This window comes from Aspergillus candidus (genome assembly GCF_002847045.1).
Source record: "Aspergillus candidus strain CBS 102.13 unplaced genomic scaffold BDW47scaffold_7, whole genome shotgun sequence".
Classification (NCBI taxonomy): domain Eukaryota; kingdom Fungi; phylum Ascomycota; class Eurotiomycetes; order Eurotiales; family Aspergillaceae; genus Aspergillus; species Aspergillus candidus.
In genome coordinates this window covers 301,328-314,345 of record NW_020194012.1, presented here as the reverse complement: position 1 = coordinate 314,345, position 13,018 = coordinate 301,328, and the positions used below count along the sequence as shown (strand labels likewise).

Below are 13,018 nucleotides of genomic sequence, written 5' to 3'. Positions count from 1 at the left end.
AGACCAGTTCCCGACTCCACCATGGTGGCTTGTTTCACTAGATCTATACGCGGGTATTATAGCGTTGACGGCACGAAAATAGATCTACTTCGTGGATCACTGCAGAACAAGATGCAATCAGATTTCTTTCCGCGTATTCTTATTGTGATGCCTACAGATATCGATTAGCAGATAGACAGACAGAGATGGGGATATAAACCCAGACGTCGTCGAGAATACATCTTCCAATCTCCAGATATCCATCCACAACCCTAACCAGTCCTCACCTTGATACCCACCGACATGGCCCAACTCGAACCATACAAAGGAACCTACTACCTCTGGAAATACGTGCCCTCCATTCCAGCAGCGGTCATCTTCGCTCTCCTCTTCCTGCTCCCAACACTCTTCCACATCTGGAAAATATGCAAGACGCGAGCACGATTCTGCATCCCCTTCGCTATCGGCGGAGTGTGTACGTTCATCTCCCTCCCTACCTCCCTACCTACTACCTACCCACAATATCTACATATCTACCCACTCTATACACCCATGTACCATATATATAATACACTAACAAAACCAACCAGTCGAGGTCCAAGGCTACATAATCCGCGCCATCGCCCACAACCGCACATCCCAACTCATCCCCTACATCCTCCAAAACATCCTCATCCTACTCGCGCCCGTCCTCTTCGCCGCCTCCATCTACATGGCGCTGGGCCGCATCATCCGCAGCGTCCCCGGTGGAGCGCAACACGCACTCATCCGGCCCGCCTGGCAGACAAAGGTCTTCGTGATGGGCGACATTGTGTCGTTTATCGTGCAGGGGTCCGCGGCGGGGATGATGGGGAAGGGCGAAAAGGCCGGGATGGCGAATAATATTGTTATTGGGGGGTTGGTGGTGCAGGTTCTTTTGTTGGGGGGGTTTATGGTGAGTGCTGTTGTTTTTGAGGGGAGGGTGAGGAGGGCGGAGTCTACTGGTTCTGCTGGTGGGGAGGATAAGGATGGGAGTGAAGGGGGTGAGTGGAAGAGGCATTTGAGGGTGCTTTATGTGGTGAGTGCGCTTGTGTTAGTGCGGTCTGTGATTCGGGTGGTCGAGTATGCGATGGGGCAGGAGGGCTATTTGCTTGCGAATGAGTGGTGTGTGTATGTTTTTGATGGGCTGTTGATGCTGGTTGTCATGGTTGTTTGGGGCGTGTGGCATCCGGGGTCGATTGTCAATACGGAGGGGGGGTTTGTTGGTGTTGATGGGGAGGGATTCAAGATGGGGGAGACTTCGAGACGGGGGTATAGTGCTGTTTGATGATATATGCGTTGTATACTAATGTGGCGTTCTTGATATGAAGACTGGCAATTTATATTATCAGTACATCCTTCCCTTCCTGGGACTACACCAAGTCTTATAACTACGAGATCATATATAACACCATCCCAAGTCAATTCTTTGCATTTTCCCCATTCCCATCCCAGTCCATTCCATTCCGTTCCATTCCCATCCGTCCCTAACCCAGTCAAACGCATGGAGTTTGTTCCCAACTGAACCCAAATATGTAATACACAGGAAGCGGAAAAGGATATGCAAGGCAAGACCATGAACGAGACAAGACGAGAACGACAGAGAAAAAGGCAAAATGAAAATCGTCGTCGGCCGTGTAAAATGAGGAAAAAAATCAAATTCTGGTTTTTTTGCTCAGTTCAGTACAGCTTCGTGAAAACGCAAATCCGGGAGAGACCATATTTCCCAAGGGAAAGAAAAAAAAAAGAAAAAAAGAAAAAAGAAAAAGAAAACGAAAACGACACCAGCCAAGTTCCCCCATAGAGAGTAGAGATTACACATGGAACAAGTTTGATGGAAATGGAAAGACAGAGTAAGGATAAAAGATAAAAGCACCAAGGGGAACATCGCAGAGCAGGGAAAAAAAAGAAAATGATATAAATGATTTTGTTTTCATCCCAGCTGGCCATCCTCATTGAATAAAAAAAAAAGTGATAAAGCGAATCAACAGATTTCATCATCCGGAACAAAACGAATAGTGATGATCAGAGAACTTCAACGCCTGGATCCCCTTTAATGAGTATAGTTGCCTGCCCAGCCGCCGCGGCCGCTGTTACCGTAGTAGTTCGCGAACCCGGCCGCGCCCCCGTAGTTCCCATAGCCGCTGGCCTGGTGATGGCTCTGCGATCCCGCGCCACCCTGGTGCGCGCCCAGGGAGCCCAGTCCGGCCCCGTATTGGGGTCCCAGCTGTGGGTACCCGCCGAAACCCTGCTGGGCCTGCTGGGCCTGCAGCGGCGGCAGGCTGGTTTGCGCCTGGGGCTGACCCGGCACGTTGTTGGCCGCGGAGCCCGGACGGTTGGCCTGGGCCAGCGAGGGGCTCGGTCCCGCCGCCTTGGGGGTGTCGAAGCTCTTCGGGGCCTCCTCCGCGGTCACCGGCGGCTGCTGCGACATGGGCTGGTTCTGTCCAAAGCCCGCGGGGCTGCGACCGAAGACGTCCGACATGCCCGACCCGAAGGCCGTGCTGCCCGCCGCCGTCTGCTGGGTCTCCGAGGGCTGTGCCGACCCGGTGCGGCCGCCGTACATCGAATCCCGGCCCGGCATCGCCTGGTTGAAGCTGCCGGCGGTCGCGGGCGAGGACGAGTGGTCGTAGCTGAAGCCTTGCGGCTGGTTGTACATGCCACCCTTGCCGTACGGCGCGTACTGGCTGCCGTATCCGTACTGGTTGCTGTGCGGCATGTAGTGGTCGTCGTAGCGGCGCGCGTCGTCGTACATGGGGCGGTTCCGGCCGTACTGGTGCTGGGTCATCTGGCTCATGTACGAGGCGTAGTGGGGGTTCGAGTAGTAGGGGTACCCGTAGCCGTAGGCCGCGTGGGCACTCTGGCCCGGCATGTGCTGCGCGGTCGGGGTCTGGGTGGCGGCTCCCGGAAGCGTGGGGTTGGGGGTGGTGTGGCCGCTGTTGGGGGCTTCCACGTGACCGTAGCGGCCGGGGGGCTGGGTGGTGGGCACGTGCGGCTGCGCCTCGGCACCCGACACGCCAAACCCGGCGGCGGCGCGCTGGGCCAACGAGGCGTCTTGGGACTGGCTGTAGCCGCCGTAGTAGTTGTACGGCAGACGCTGGTCCATGGAGTAGAAGGGGGTGAAGTCACTGTTGGTCGTGACGGTGGGCTGGACCGGGGCCTGATTGGCGAACGGCTCCTGGATCTGCGGCTGGGGCTGCTGGGTCACGGGCTGGGTGAAGGGATCGTAGGGTTTCTGCGCATCGGTGTAGCGGGCGAAGTCGAAGGAGGTGTCCGCCGCGGAGGTCTGCGGGACGGGGGGCAGTCCCGGGGCGGGACGCGGGACCACGGGGGTCTCCGCCGGGGCCTGGTGCTGGGTGGACGGAGGGAGGGAGGCCCGGGCGGCGACGGGGGAGTGCTGCGGAGGCTGAGCGCGCGTCTCGGCTTCTTCGCGGTTCTCGTCGATGTCGACCTCGGTCGAATCGCCGTTCAATCCCATGCTGCCGAACTGCACGGCAGCCCGGTCCACGGCATGGTTGCCCGGCATGACCACGGCCTCCTGCTGCTCCATCACGCGGCGGGCCGCGGCACCCCGGGGGGTCTGCTTGAAGGCACTGGTCGGAACGCCGCCGGCGGGCTGACGCGAGGGGGTGCTGGCGACGTGGGTGGCCTGGTCGAAGTGGCTGCCCACGGTGCTCGCCGCCGTGGCCGTGGGGGCCGGGGGGGACACATCGGGGATCTGGGCCAGGTTGTTCCGCGTCAAGTCATCCTTGGGAGCGGGCACGGGAGCGGGCACCACGGGGGCTTCACTCTGCTTGGGGATGACGGGCTCGGGGCCCTTCTCCACGGGCACGGGGACCGGAGCGGGAGCGGCGACCGGGATGGGGGCCTTCTCCGGCTCCTTCTTCTCCACGACGGGTTCAGGAGCAGCGGGCTTCTCCGCAGGGGCAGGGACGGGAGGAGGGACGGGGGCGGCGGTAGGGACAGGGGCGGCCGGGGCCTTCTGGGGAGGGGGGGGAGCGGGTTTGGCGAATAAGCTGGCCCAGCCCTTCTTGGTGCCCACGGTGGTCTTCGATGCATCGGCCCCAGTCTCGGCTGATTCGGCCGCGGCGGGCTCAGCCTCGACCGTCGTCTTCGTCTCCGGGGGCGCGGTCGCCGGCGTCTCGGGGGCAGCGGTGCTAGTGGTGGTGGTAGTGGTGGTCGTCACGGCGGACTTCTCCGGGCGGCTTCCATTGGCATGGACGATACCGCCCCGACCGCCACGGCCCCCACGGCCACGGTCACCGCGAGCGCGACCACGACCCTCAAATCCACCACGACCGCGACCACCCCGGGCGGGAATCGTAGTTGTTTCGATCGGAGCAGTCGATACCTCCTTTGCCTTGGGTTGTTTCTTCTCGGTCGTCTTCTTCTTCACTTCTCCCCACTGAGAGACATTGCCTATGGTGACGGTCCAGTCAGTCACCCCAGCCCCTTTTCCACGAACGATGACAAGAAAGGGAACGAGAGGGGAGGGGGGTGAAATTGAAACGAACCTTCAGTTATGCGATCGATTGCCTGTTCGAGGTCACCGTCGACTTCCTCCAGGGCGAACACGAGATCCTCGTCAGTCCAGTCGGGGAACAACTCCTTCAGCATGGGTAGAGTGTTGGAGTATTTCTTCTTCATCTCGCCGAATTCTCCTTCGTCCTCGAATGCGAATGTGCCGTCTGAGTTGTCAGCCTTGGCCGATCTGCTGCTGCCACCTCGACCACCTCTCGAGCTATAGCCACCACGGCCACCCCGGGCGGATACCCTACCCCGGGAGGCAGAAGATCGTGATTGGACTTCAGACATGTCGGGGGGTTCTGGGAGAGAAAAGGAAAAGAAAAAAATTCGAGTTGATCTCCAAGATGGAGAGGAGGGATGGGGGAGGAGAGAAGAGGTGTGGGAAGGGGAGGTGTGGGAAAAACAAGGTGCGGCTTAGTGTGGAAGAAAAGCGGGTAAAAAAAATGAGGTGAGGTAGTAGTTGGTTGGTGGTTAAGAGGAGGTAAGTCGGTGTCTAGATGGATTAGTTAGTAGGTAGAAAGATGCAAAGCCTGGGGCAGGGAAGGTTCAGTCAGCATACCAGGCTCACGCGGGCCGCCAGATTCCTAGTGAAGAAATGAAGAGGAGACAAAGAGAAGAAAAAATAGGAAAAACAAAAAAGGGAAGTGAAAGGGAAAAGGAAAAGAAAACAACAACGCAGACACAAAGGTCCAAGGAGTTTTTCTATTCAAGGGGGAAACTGGGGGAAACAAAGTATCAAAAGGGAGGGAAGAAAGAGAGAGAAAAGAGAGAAAGATTGAATGAGAAGAAGAAGTGAAGAGAATTGAGAGCGAGAGAGAGAGAGAGAGATGGTCAGGTATGGTAAAGTGTAGTCCGATCGGGGCAAACTGGCAGGAGTGGTGGAGGTATTGATGTACTGTCAGGTAATGACAGGGAAGTCCCCGGTCGATCGAAAAGAAACCCATGTTACTGACTATGTTACTATACCAGCGCACCGGTTTAGCGAGCCCATCGGAGGGTATTTTACCTCCCGCTTACCCATCCTTACCGGGGTGGATCCCAGGGTGTCCTCGATCATTGGTAATTTACATACGAGACCGCTGGGGTTTTCGTCGTCATCACCATTGAATCCCGTTCTTTTCTCAATGGATTCAATAGTGAAGTTTAATCGTTGGTTAATTACATGGTGGTTTTACCCCTGCATGGATAGACAAGGTAGACAACTCTATTAGACCCTGCTTTTGGACCACTTTTGACCACGTCATTGGGGTCAAACCATCACTAAGGATCGTTGGAATCATACGAGAAGGCTGAAGCCTAGCCTTACCGCCCGCTCATCGTCAAACGGCAAAACTACACCAACCCGATCCACATCTAATGCTGCAAGAGGTCTAACCATCCACCGGACCCCCTCCCCACAGAGATACTTTGATGAGGAGTATGACTATTGATCCCTTGCTGTTCTGTCGATTTTCGTGATTATTAGCCTCCCCTGCTATCATCATGAAGGGGACTGCCATCCTCAGTTTGAAACCTTGGGCAAACATCCACGCTCCATTGCCTCGGACCCCTAGAGAGTCCCGGCAACTCCTCAACGCCCTTACGTCCTCCTTTCGTCGCCAACTAGACCACGAATACCCCGTCCCCCAATCTTCGTCCCCCGCTGCGGTCGCGGATTCAAATGGAAGGGAGCAGCAGGGAACCGCGGGGAATCCCAACTCGTCAGCCCATGCGACCGACAACCATCTGCGCACCATCTTGGACAATCCTCTGTTTCGAGTAGTCCCCTCCAAAGCGGACGTCCTGCGGGGCCAGCCGGGCCCCCCTCGGCTCAAAGACCAGAGGCTGGCGAAGGAACCCATGGTGGTTTTTGATGAATTGGTCGCGTCGGGTTCTGTCACCAGTGCCGACTTATATACCTGTCTCCAGTCCCAGCTATTGCTCGCAAGTGCTCACACCGGCACGGGCTTTGCCAAGGCACTCAAGGAATCCAAGGCGGGCTCCAAAGTCGTCGCTTGGTGGTTGGCGTCGGACTCGGAGGCGCGCAAGCTGTTGTTCAGGTCCCGCAGGTCGACGACGTGTCTGTTGAAGTTTATGGTTGCAGAAGGCCTGCAGGATACCGTCTTCTTGTGGCTGAAAATGATGGCGAAGCAGAACGTAGGAGGACACAATGGTCGCATTCCAGAGGGCGTGGCGCAGAAGTTGTTCAACCACCTGCTAGTCGACCTGGTGACGGCGGAAACACACTACGGGCGCGGATTGGACACGGCTTTTCGGCACTATATACGGGCTTGTAAAGCGTATCCGTCTGCGAGTTACGGGCTCGCTCAGTCCGAAGTGTCGGTCCTACGATCGTCGGGCGCTCATCTGCATGATCTGATGATGCAGGTCGTCCCCTCTCAGGCCAACCAGGTTCTTCCGGCTACGTACGAGGAGTTCGCGGCGATTTTTTCGACGTTGGCTCCCAGTCCGTTACTATCTGCCAAGGTGTCCCTCCATCACCCAACGCAACCCGATCCGCTTCCCTTCGTTGCCTTTGTGGTAGGGCTCCCAGCGGATGGGCTGAGGTCTTGGCCCGAGGCACAGCGAGATAACCTTATGCGTTGTGGCTTTGATGCCCTGCGCATCTTACTGGACCGGGACCAAATCAAGACGGCGTCAGATCTCGCCCGTGCCATGCAGCGGCTCGTGCCGGCGAAAACGCCCACTTCAACCCAGGGGTCCAAGACCGCCTTGCATACGACGGCCGAAGAAGAGCATTTACTGGCCCGCCTGGATCTAGCCCTGGCATGAGCATCGTGGGTGATCAAGAGCGTTATCGCTTCCATCGGAGCGGAAGATTACATGGAACGAGGCAGTTAGGTATATTTCCGACCGTGCGCAGTTCCATTTCGCCCCAAGTAACCCACGGGGTCGACGTCATGAATTGGGAACATAACATAACTGATGCCGATCGGAGAGGGGTGATTCGTCAGCCCTGATCTGCAAGCGAGAAAGCGGGAGAATGCCTGGTGGCCCCTGGTCACACCATCAACATCATCTACTCCGCATCCTGCTCCACCGGGGCCACGCTAATGGGTCTTCTTCTCCTCTTCTTGGCATGCTTACTTGAGCCACAGGCTATGTTATGACCAGTGATCACTGCCGTGCCCTGTCCTGCCCTCAGCTGGCATGCCTCCCACGGGGGAACACCCGAGATTGACAGTCTCGCGTGAAACAGGCTAGTACCCTGGAGGTTGCCGACATTCTTAGTCAAACGTCACCGCGCAACCTCACCTCTCCTCTCTGACCTCCTCTCTCCCCGCACCACCACACTTCATCTGTTTGTGCATCGGTAGACGACGATTAATTGTTCTGCATTATCGCTTGCGCTTTGCCACCCAGTTCCTCCCAGCTTTAATTCTTCAATAATTATAGCCTCCATTCTTATATACGAGGCCCCCTCTTGTCCTCCGCCATGGCTCCCGAACCGAAGACCGCCGCAAACCCTGTCCCATCTACAGGTACGTTTATTCCATCATTCGCCTGTCTAACCCCCAATGTTCGCATTGTGTTTTGCTTCGAGTCAAATAACCCAGAATTACTAACGCCTAGTTGCGCACATCAGATGATACCTCGAAGCCCACCAACGGCGACAGCCAGCCCACAACCGCAGAAGCCACCTCCCCCGAGGTTGACAAGCAAACGGAAGAAAACAAATCTGATGGGAACTCCCCATCCCCCGAGACAGCCTCCAAAGCCGATCCTGCAGAGGATGACAAGAAACCTGCCAGTCTAGGTGACAAGCGTGAACACGACTCGTCATCAGCCCCTACCGACAAAGAAAAACCCGCCGTGTCGGAGCCCACCACCAAGAAACAGAAAACCGACGCCAAACCAGCTGAGGATGCCGCCGCTGCGGACGGGAACGGCGAGAAGAAGAATGGCCGTCCCAAGAAGACCCAGGAGACCAAGGAGAGTGCAAAGCGGGATGTCCCCACGGATGGGATCGGGAGTCGGACGCGCAGCCGGACTAAGGCTACCTAGATACATGTTCTGTAGACAAGGGGCACTACGACCATGAGATTTTGGCAAAATTGTGAGATACTGTTAGGGAGTTCATGTTATGAAGCTATTGATCCAATATTCACTGTTAATAGAGAGTAGGAGTAGGAGGAGCAATAGATGTCGTAGCTAGAGCGCAGTCTCGAACAGCTAGATGGACATTTGAAAATTGAAGCGATATCGGATGCTCCCCTGCTCGTCAGAACCCTTTTCCCTGGCAAACCCAAGCTTTGACTCAATGTGTTTCCATCCAACAGCTATACATTTCTCAGTAACACTGTGGACATATCATCCATCTATCTACCGCGAGACCACAGCACCTGGTGTTTGCCTGGTTTGCACCTTCTGACATCATCTGCGGGTTCTAGGTACTGTTTGTCTTCTTCGTTGGATTGGCGTCGACATGAATTGTAGTTGGGGGTGTAAATTGGTCTTGCCTTACTCAGATCACTTCGAGGAGCTGGGCTGGTTTTGACTTCTTAATTTGCGGAATAAGTGCTGGTGGGTCGTGGTCCAGTACTACAGGCACAATCCTCGGTCATTCTGCGCAATCTCTTCTGATCTCAGGAACCTACATCAGGAAGTTACAGTGCGGATGTTCTTGGTTTACAATTGGAGAAGCCATATGCCTCACAATCTGTGTATAGAAGCTATCACAGGCTCCGTCCACGGTTCCGTCAGTTCCGGTCTACATACATACAGAGGATAGACAGGCTGACAGGTCGACTCCTATGCGTATATCTTTTACCACCTGGCGCGAAACCGGATTCCTTGCCGCAATTTGGATAAAGGTGATATCTCAGTTTCATATTTGTAGTGTTGGCATGGGACTGCCGGCGGCTTTATGCTGGGTCTTGGGGGGGACGAGGGGTCAACTTGAGCTTGTGCTTGTCGAGAAGGCTATTTGGCTCGTAGGCAGGGGTCATACCGTTTATAGACCTCGTGATTATTGTTGGTGAGCGTATAGTTCTGGAGGAATAGTATGTGGGGGAGTGCCTTATAAGAGTATAATTTTGATAGTACGTAGGGTGTCACCGTGTCGGTACTGGATCACCAGCCTAGAGCGTTCTTAGTAGACTCGGAAACCCATGATATCTTTCCTTTATTCTAGTTTATTTCAAACTCTATATACCAAAATTCCGATATCAATGGCAATCCTGTAGTAGACGTATTCTCAGACCGGATGATGTCTCGGAAGCCTCCATTCCATAAACCCGACACCTCCACTGCACCACTTCATTCTACGCATCCCCTTGATAATAGGCTTGGCTGCGTGGATCGTTTCTCGTTCAAAACTAGGTACACACAGCCCATGGGGTTACTACCATCCCCTTGATTCGTCAATCCAGCCAAGCCCAACTCCTCTCCTCGTCGGAGGTTAACCAGCGATCTTCGCGCTCTATCAATGACAATCCTTTCGTTCGCCCCCACTGGTACAATCAAAAGATGTCACTCGTGCTACTGGCCGGTCGTCTCAGCCTTGAGGATCCGTCACTGTTGATCTGAATAATGGGCCTGGAGCAATGCAGGCGGGATAATATGTGGGGGGGTGGCACTGGTGCAGTGAAGCGGATCTTCGGGGCCTGGGATTGCTGGGACGCGCGCTCAGCGCAGGATACTTGACGCCCCGTCGGACCTGGAACCGGTCAAAGAAAAGAGAGGTCAATCCTTCCGCCCTTCTCTTTCGCTCTTCCTCGGCTCACTCGTTCAATCTCTTGTTACCTTGTCGACCATCCGTACTCCGACATCCTTCAGGGATCGCTCAAACGTACATCATCCATGGACACAGATCAATTGACCCGTGATTTCCCACCCTTCTGGTAAGAAGGCCATTGGCTCGTTCTCTCCCCTCTCTACGGTCGAACTGGGGCCACGGTCCAATTACCAGACCCCCATCCCTCTCCACATCTTCGGGCGTTTATGGGGAAATTACCTGCTGACGATTATCCCATCTTGAACTTGTCTTAGAGTTTAGATCCTTGATCCCATACCCCCCTCTTCCGTGACTCGTCCGAATTCCCGATACTTTATTTTTACATTTCTTGCCTTTTCTGTTGCTTTGAGATAAACCGGGCGCCGGGTAGAAGAGGGGATCTGAAGGCATCTTTATTTAGACGCCCTAGAGCTTTTCTTCGCGGCCCCACCGCTTCTTGGTTAGAAGCAGTCATCCATGGAGCTCCGATAGTGCCGTCGTCGGTTTACCTGGAAACTTTCTACCCACCTCTTTTCTCCGCGAACCTTTTTCACACAGAACGTCAGGTTGATGCAGGAAAGACCAACCACGGTCGCCGCCTATGCGGCGGGCGCATCTCTCGCCGCGGTCGCGTTATTCTACGTCTTCGGCCCCAACTTCACCCTCGACGGCGAGGACTCCACCGACAGTAATCGGAAGAAGAGCATTGTCGGTCTGTCGAACCCGGCCAATGACTGCTTCATAAACTCTGTGCTCCAGGCGCTGGCCGGTCTGGGGGATCTGCGCGTCTACCTCATCCGGGAACTCCATCGGCGGGAACTGGACGGTCCCGAAATCTACAATGTTCTTCCCGACGTGGATGAGATCCCGCGCGGGGAGAAGCCGGAGAAGATCCTGGAGCTGCAGAGGGGAACGATTACCCGCGCGTTGAAGGAAATGCTGGATCGCTTGAACGAGCGCCCGATTTACAAGAAAACGATATCCGCTCGCGGGTTCATTCAATCGCTGGAGTATGCCTTCCGGACACGCCTCAGTCGCAACCAGCAGGACGCGCAGGAATTCTTGCAGATCGTGGCCGAGCGCCTCTGTGACGAGTATCACGCCGGTGTCAAAGCACGACAGCGCGTGCAGGCTCCTCTCCCGGCGCGCGATGACGACCTTCCCCCGAAGACCCCGACCGAGGTCGAGGTCCGCATCGATGACGGATCCGCGAATGGGCTCCCTGCCATCATCGACACCAAGCTGCGCGAAATTGACACGGAATCCTGGTTTCCCTTCGAGGGCAAGCTCGAGTCCCAGATCGAATGCCAATTCTGCCACTACCAGTACAAGCCCAACCAGACCTCGTTCGTAAACCTGACTCTGCAAGTGCCCCAGAAGTCTTCGACCACCCTCAGCGCGTGTTTCGACGGGCTTTTGAAGACGGAGTATATCGAGGACTTCCGGTGTGACCGGTGTTCGCTACAGCATGCCGTGGATGTGAAGACGCACGAATTGACGAGGAGTCAATCGGAGAGTGACCGGCGCACACTGGAGACCGAAATCCAACAGCTCCAGGATGCTATTTCAACCGACCCCGAGTACGTGCCGGAAGGGGTGAGGCTCCCCCCGGCCGAAACGGTGCCCAAGCGGCGAATCGCCCGACACATGCGGATCACCGTCTTCCCCAAGATCGTCGCCATCCACCTCTCCCGATCCATCTTCGACCACAGCAGCTCCACCAAAAACGCCGCCAAGGTGTCCTTCCCCGAGCGGCTCCCTCTGGGAGGCATCTTGAGCCAAAAGTGGTTCAAACTGTTGGCGATTGTCTGCCACAAGGGTAGTCACCAAAGCGGGCACTACGAGTCATTCCGTCGCAATAACCTCTACCCACCGTTCTCGACGCCGGATGTTTTCCGTTCGTACGCACAGAGTCGAGCACCTAGTGAGAATCCCTCTCGGGCCCCGAGTCCTCGCCCCGAAGCGCGTCGAGCCCTCGACACCGAGCCGCCCACCTTGAGCATCTCGACCTCAACGTCATCACCCCCAACATCCCCATCCCCATCGTCCGGAGATTCCCCCGCCACGTCGCGAACGCCGTCCATCAAAAACTCGCCGAAACCCCAGCCGCAGCTCATTCCACCGTCCTCGCCATCCCCTCGACCCAGCACATCCTGCTCCCGCATCTCTTTCCAAAGCAAGCGCTCGAAGTCGTCGGCCTCCAAACGCAACCTATCACCCTCGCCGACCAGCGACCAGTCCCAGAGTCCCGCCACGGACGGCGGTCGCGGCAGCAAGTCCGGCTCCCGGACATCCTTCATGAGCGAGCGCATCCGTCCAGGAAGCTCCGGCGACGGGGGATCCCGGTCGACGTCTCGCCTGCGCCGTCGCCGCACGCCGAACGACCGATGGTGGCGGATCTCGGACGAGAAAATCAAGGAATGCAAGACGCCGGACGTGTTGGGCATGCAACGGGAGGTGTACCTCTTATTCTACGAGATGGAGAAGCCGTGACCAGAGGAAAACAGGGATTCAAAGTCGTGGTATATATAGTTGATATCCTTGGACATAAATTTATATATGAATTTTGGAAAAAGTGGCAATTTGGGAACGATGTCGTGTGATGGATTGCATGATGACCCCTACATGTGGTGCATGAGGACACGGGCAAATAAATGTGAAATGAAACAAAGTCTCCTGTTCATGACAATTCATCTATACTATTGTAGCTGAATTCTCCTAATCAAGGGGTGAATCTATGCAAGCCCATAGGGAATTGTAAACAAATCCACGAACAAGCAA

General features: G+C 55.7%; 6 protein-coding genes across 6 annotated transcripts; 4 read left to right on the top strand and 2 right to left on the bottom strand.

Moving 5' to 3' along the window:
• Window positions 1-282: 282 nt before the first annotated feature.
• BDW47DRAFT_123294 (RTA1 domain-containing protein) lies at window positions 283-1,285 on the top strand (the record flags this gene model as incomplete). Its single annotated transcript, XM_024816020.1, has 2 exons — window positions 283-454; window positions 570-1,285. 2 exons carry the CDS (start codon window positions 283-285, stop codon window positions 1,283-1,285), a joined length of 888 nt encoding a protein of 295 aa, XP_024674769.1.
• Window positions 1,286-1,295: 10 nt separating this feature from the next.
• BDW47DRAFT_100781 (uncharacterized protein) lies at window positions 1,296-2,338 on the bottom strand. Its single transcript, XM_024811526.1, has one exon. It carries the CDS (start codon window positions 1,996-1,998, stop codon window positions 1,678-1,680), a length of 321 nt encoding a protein of 106 aa, XP_024674768.1. The 5' UTR covers window positions 1,999-2,338; the 3' UTR covers window positions 1,296-1,677.
• On the bottom strand, window positions 2,051-4,809 carry BDW47DRAFT_115746 (putative RNAPII degradation factor Def1; the record flags this gene model as incomplete). Its single annotated transcript, XM_024814833.1, has 2 exons — window positions 2,051-4,413; window positions 4,509-4,809. 2 exons carry the CDS (start codon window positions 4,807-4,809, stop codon window positions 2,051-2,053), a joined length of 2,664 nt encoding a protein of 887 aa, XP_024674767.1.
• An 853-nt stretch (window positions 4,810-5,662) lies between these two features.
• On the top strand, window positions 5,663-7,625 carry BDW47DRAFT_82110 (uncharacterized protein). The gene has a single exon (XM_024819934.1). It carries the CDS (start codon window positions 6,004-6,006, stop codon window positions 7,291-7,293), a length of 1,290 nt encoding a protein of 429 aa, XP_024674766.1. The 5' UTR covers window positions 5,663-6,003; the 3' UTR covers window positions 7,294-7,625.
• Window positions 7,626-8,616, top strand: BDW47DRAFT_82111 (uncharacterized protein). The gene is made up of 2 exons (XM_024819935.1): window positions 7,626-8,003; window positions 8,108-8,616. Exons 1-2 carry the CDS (start codon window positions 7,958-7,960, stop codon window positions 8,524-8,526), a joined length of 465 nt encoding a protein of 154 aa, XP_024674765.1. The 5' UTR covers window positions 7,626-7,957; the 3' UTR covers window positions 8,527-8,616.
• Window positions 8,617-10,290: 1,674 nt separating this feature from the next.
• Window positions 10,291-12,825, top strand: BDW47DRAFT_82102 (putative ubiquitin C-terminal hydrolase). The gene has a single exon (XM_024819933.1). The coding sequence runs from the start codon at window positions 10,808-10,810 to the stop codon at window positions 12,728-12,730; it is 1,923 nt and encodes a 640-aa protein (XP_024674764.1). The 5' UTR covers window positions 10,291-10,807; the 3' UTR covers window positions 12,731-12,825.
• The last annotated feature ends 193 nt before the right edge of the window (window positions 12,826-13,018 follow it).

What these genes read in the sequence shown, in the direction of transcription:
- BDW47DRAFT_100781 (XM_024811526.1), bottom strand. Translation starts at nt 1,998, where the DNA reads ATGATGAAATCTGTTGATTCGCTTTATCACTTTTTTTTTTATTCAATG.
- BDW47DRAFT_82110 (XM_024819934.1), top strand. Translation starts at nt 6,004, where the DNA reads ATGAAGGGGACTGCCATCCTCAGTTTGAAACCTTGGGCAAACATCCAC.
- BDW47DRAFT_82111 (XM_024819935.1), top strand. Translation starts at nt 7,958, where the DNA reads ATGGCTCCCGAACCGAAGACCGCCGCAAACCCTGTCCCATCTACAG. An exon ending in AAACCCTGTCCCATCTACAG is followed by an intron (nt 8,004 to 8,107) that starts GTACGTTTATTC and finishes TGCGCACATCAG; the next exon opens with ATGATACCTCGAAGCCCACC.
- BDW47DRAFT_82102 (XM_024819933.1), top strand. Translation starts at nt 10,808, where the DNA reads ATGCAGGAAAGACCAACCACGGTCGCCGCCTATGCGGCGGGCGCATCT.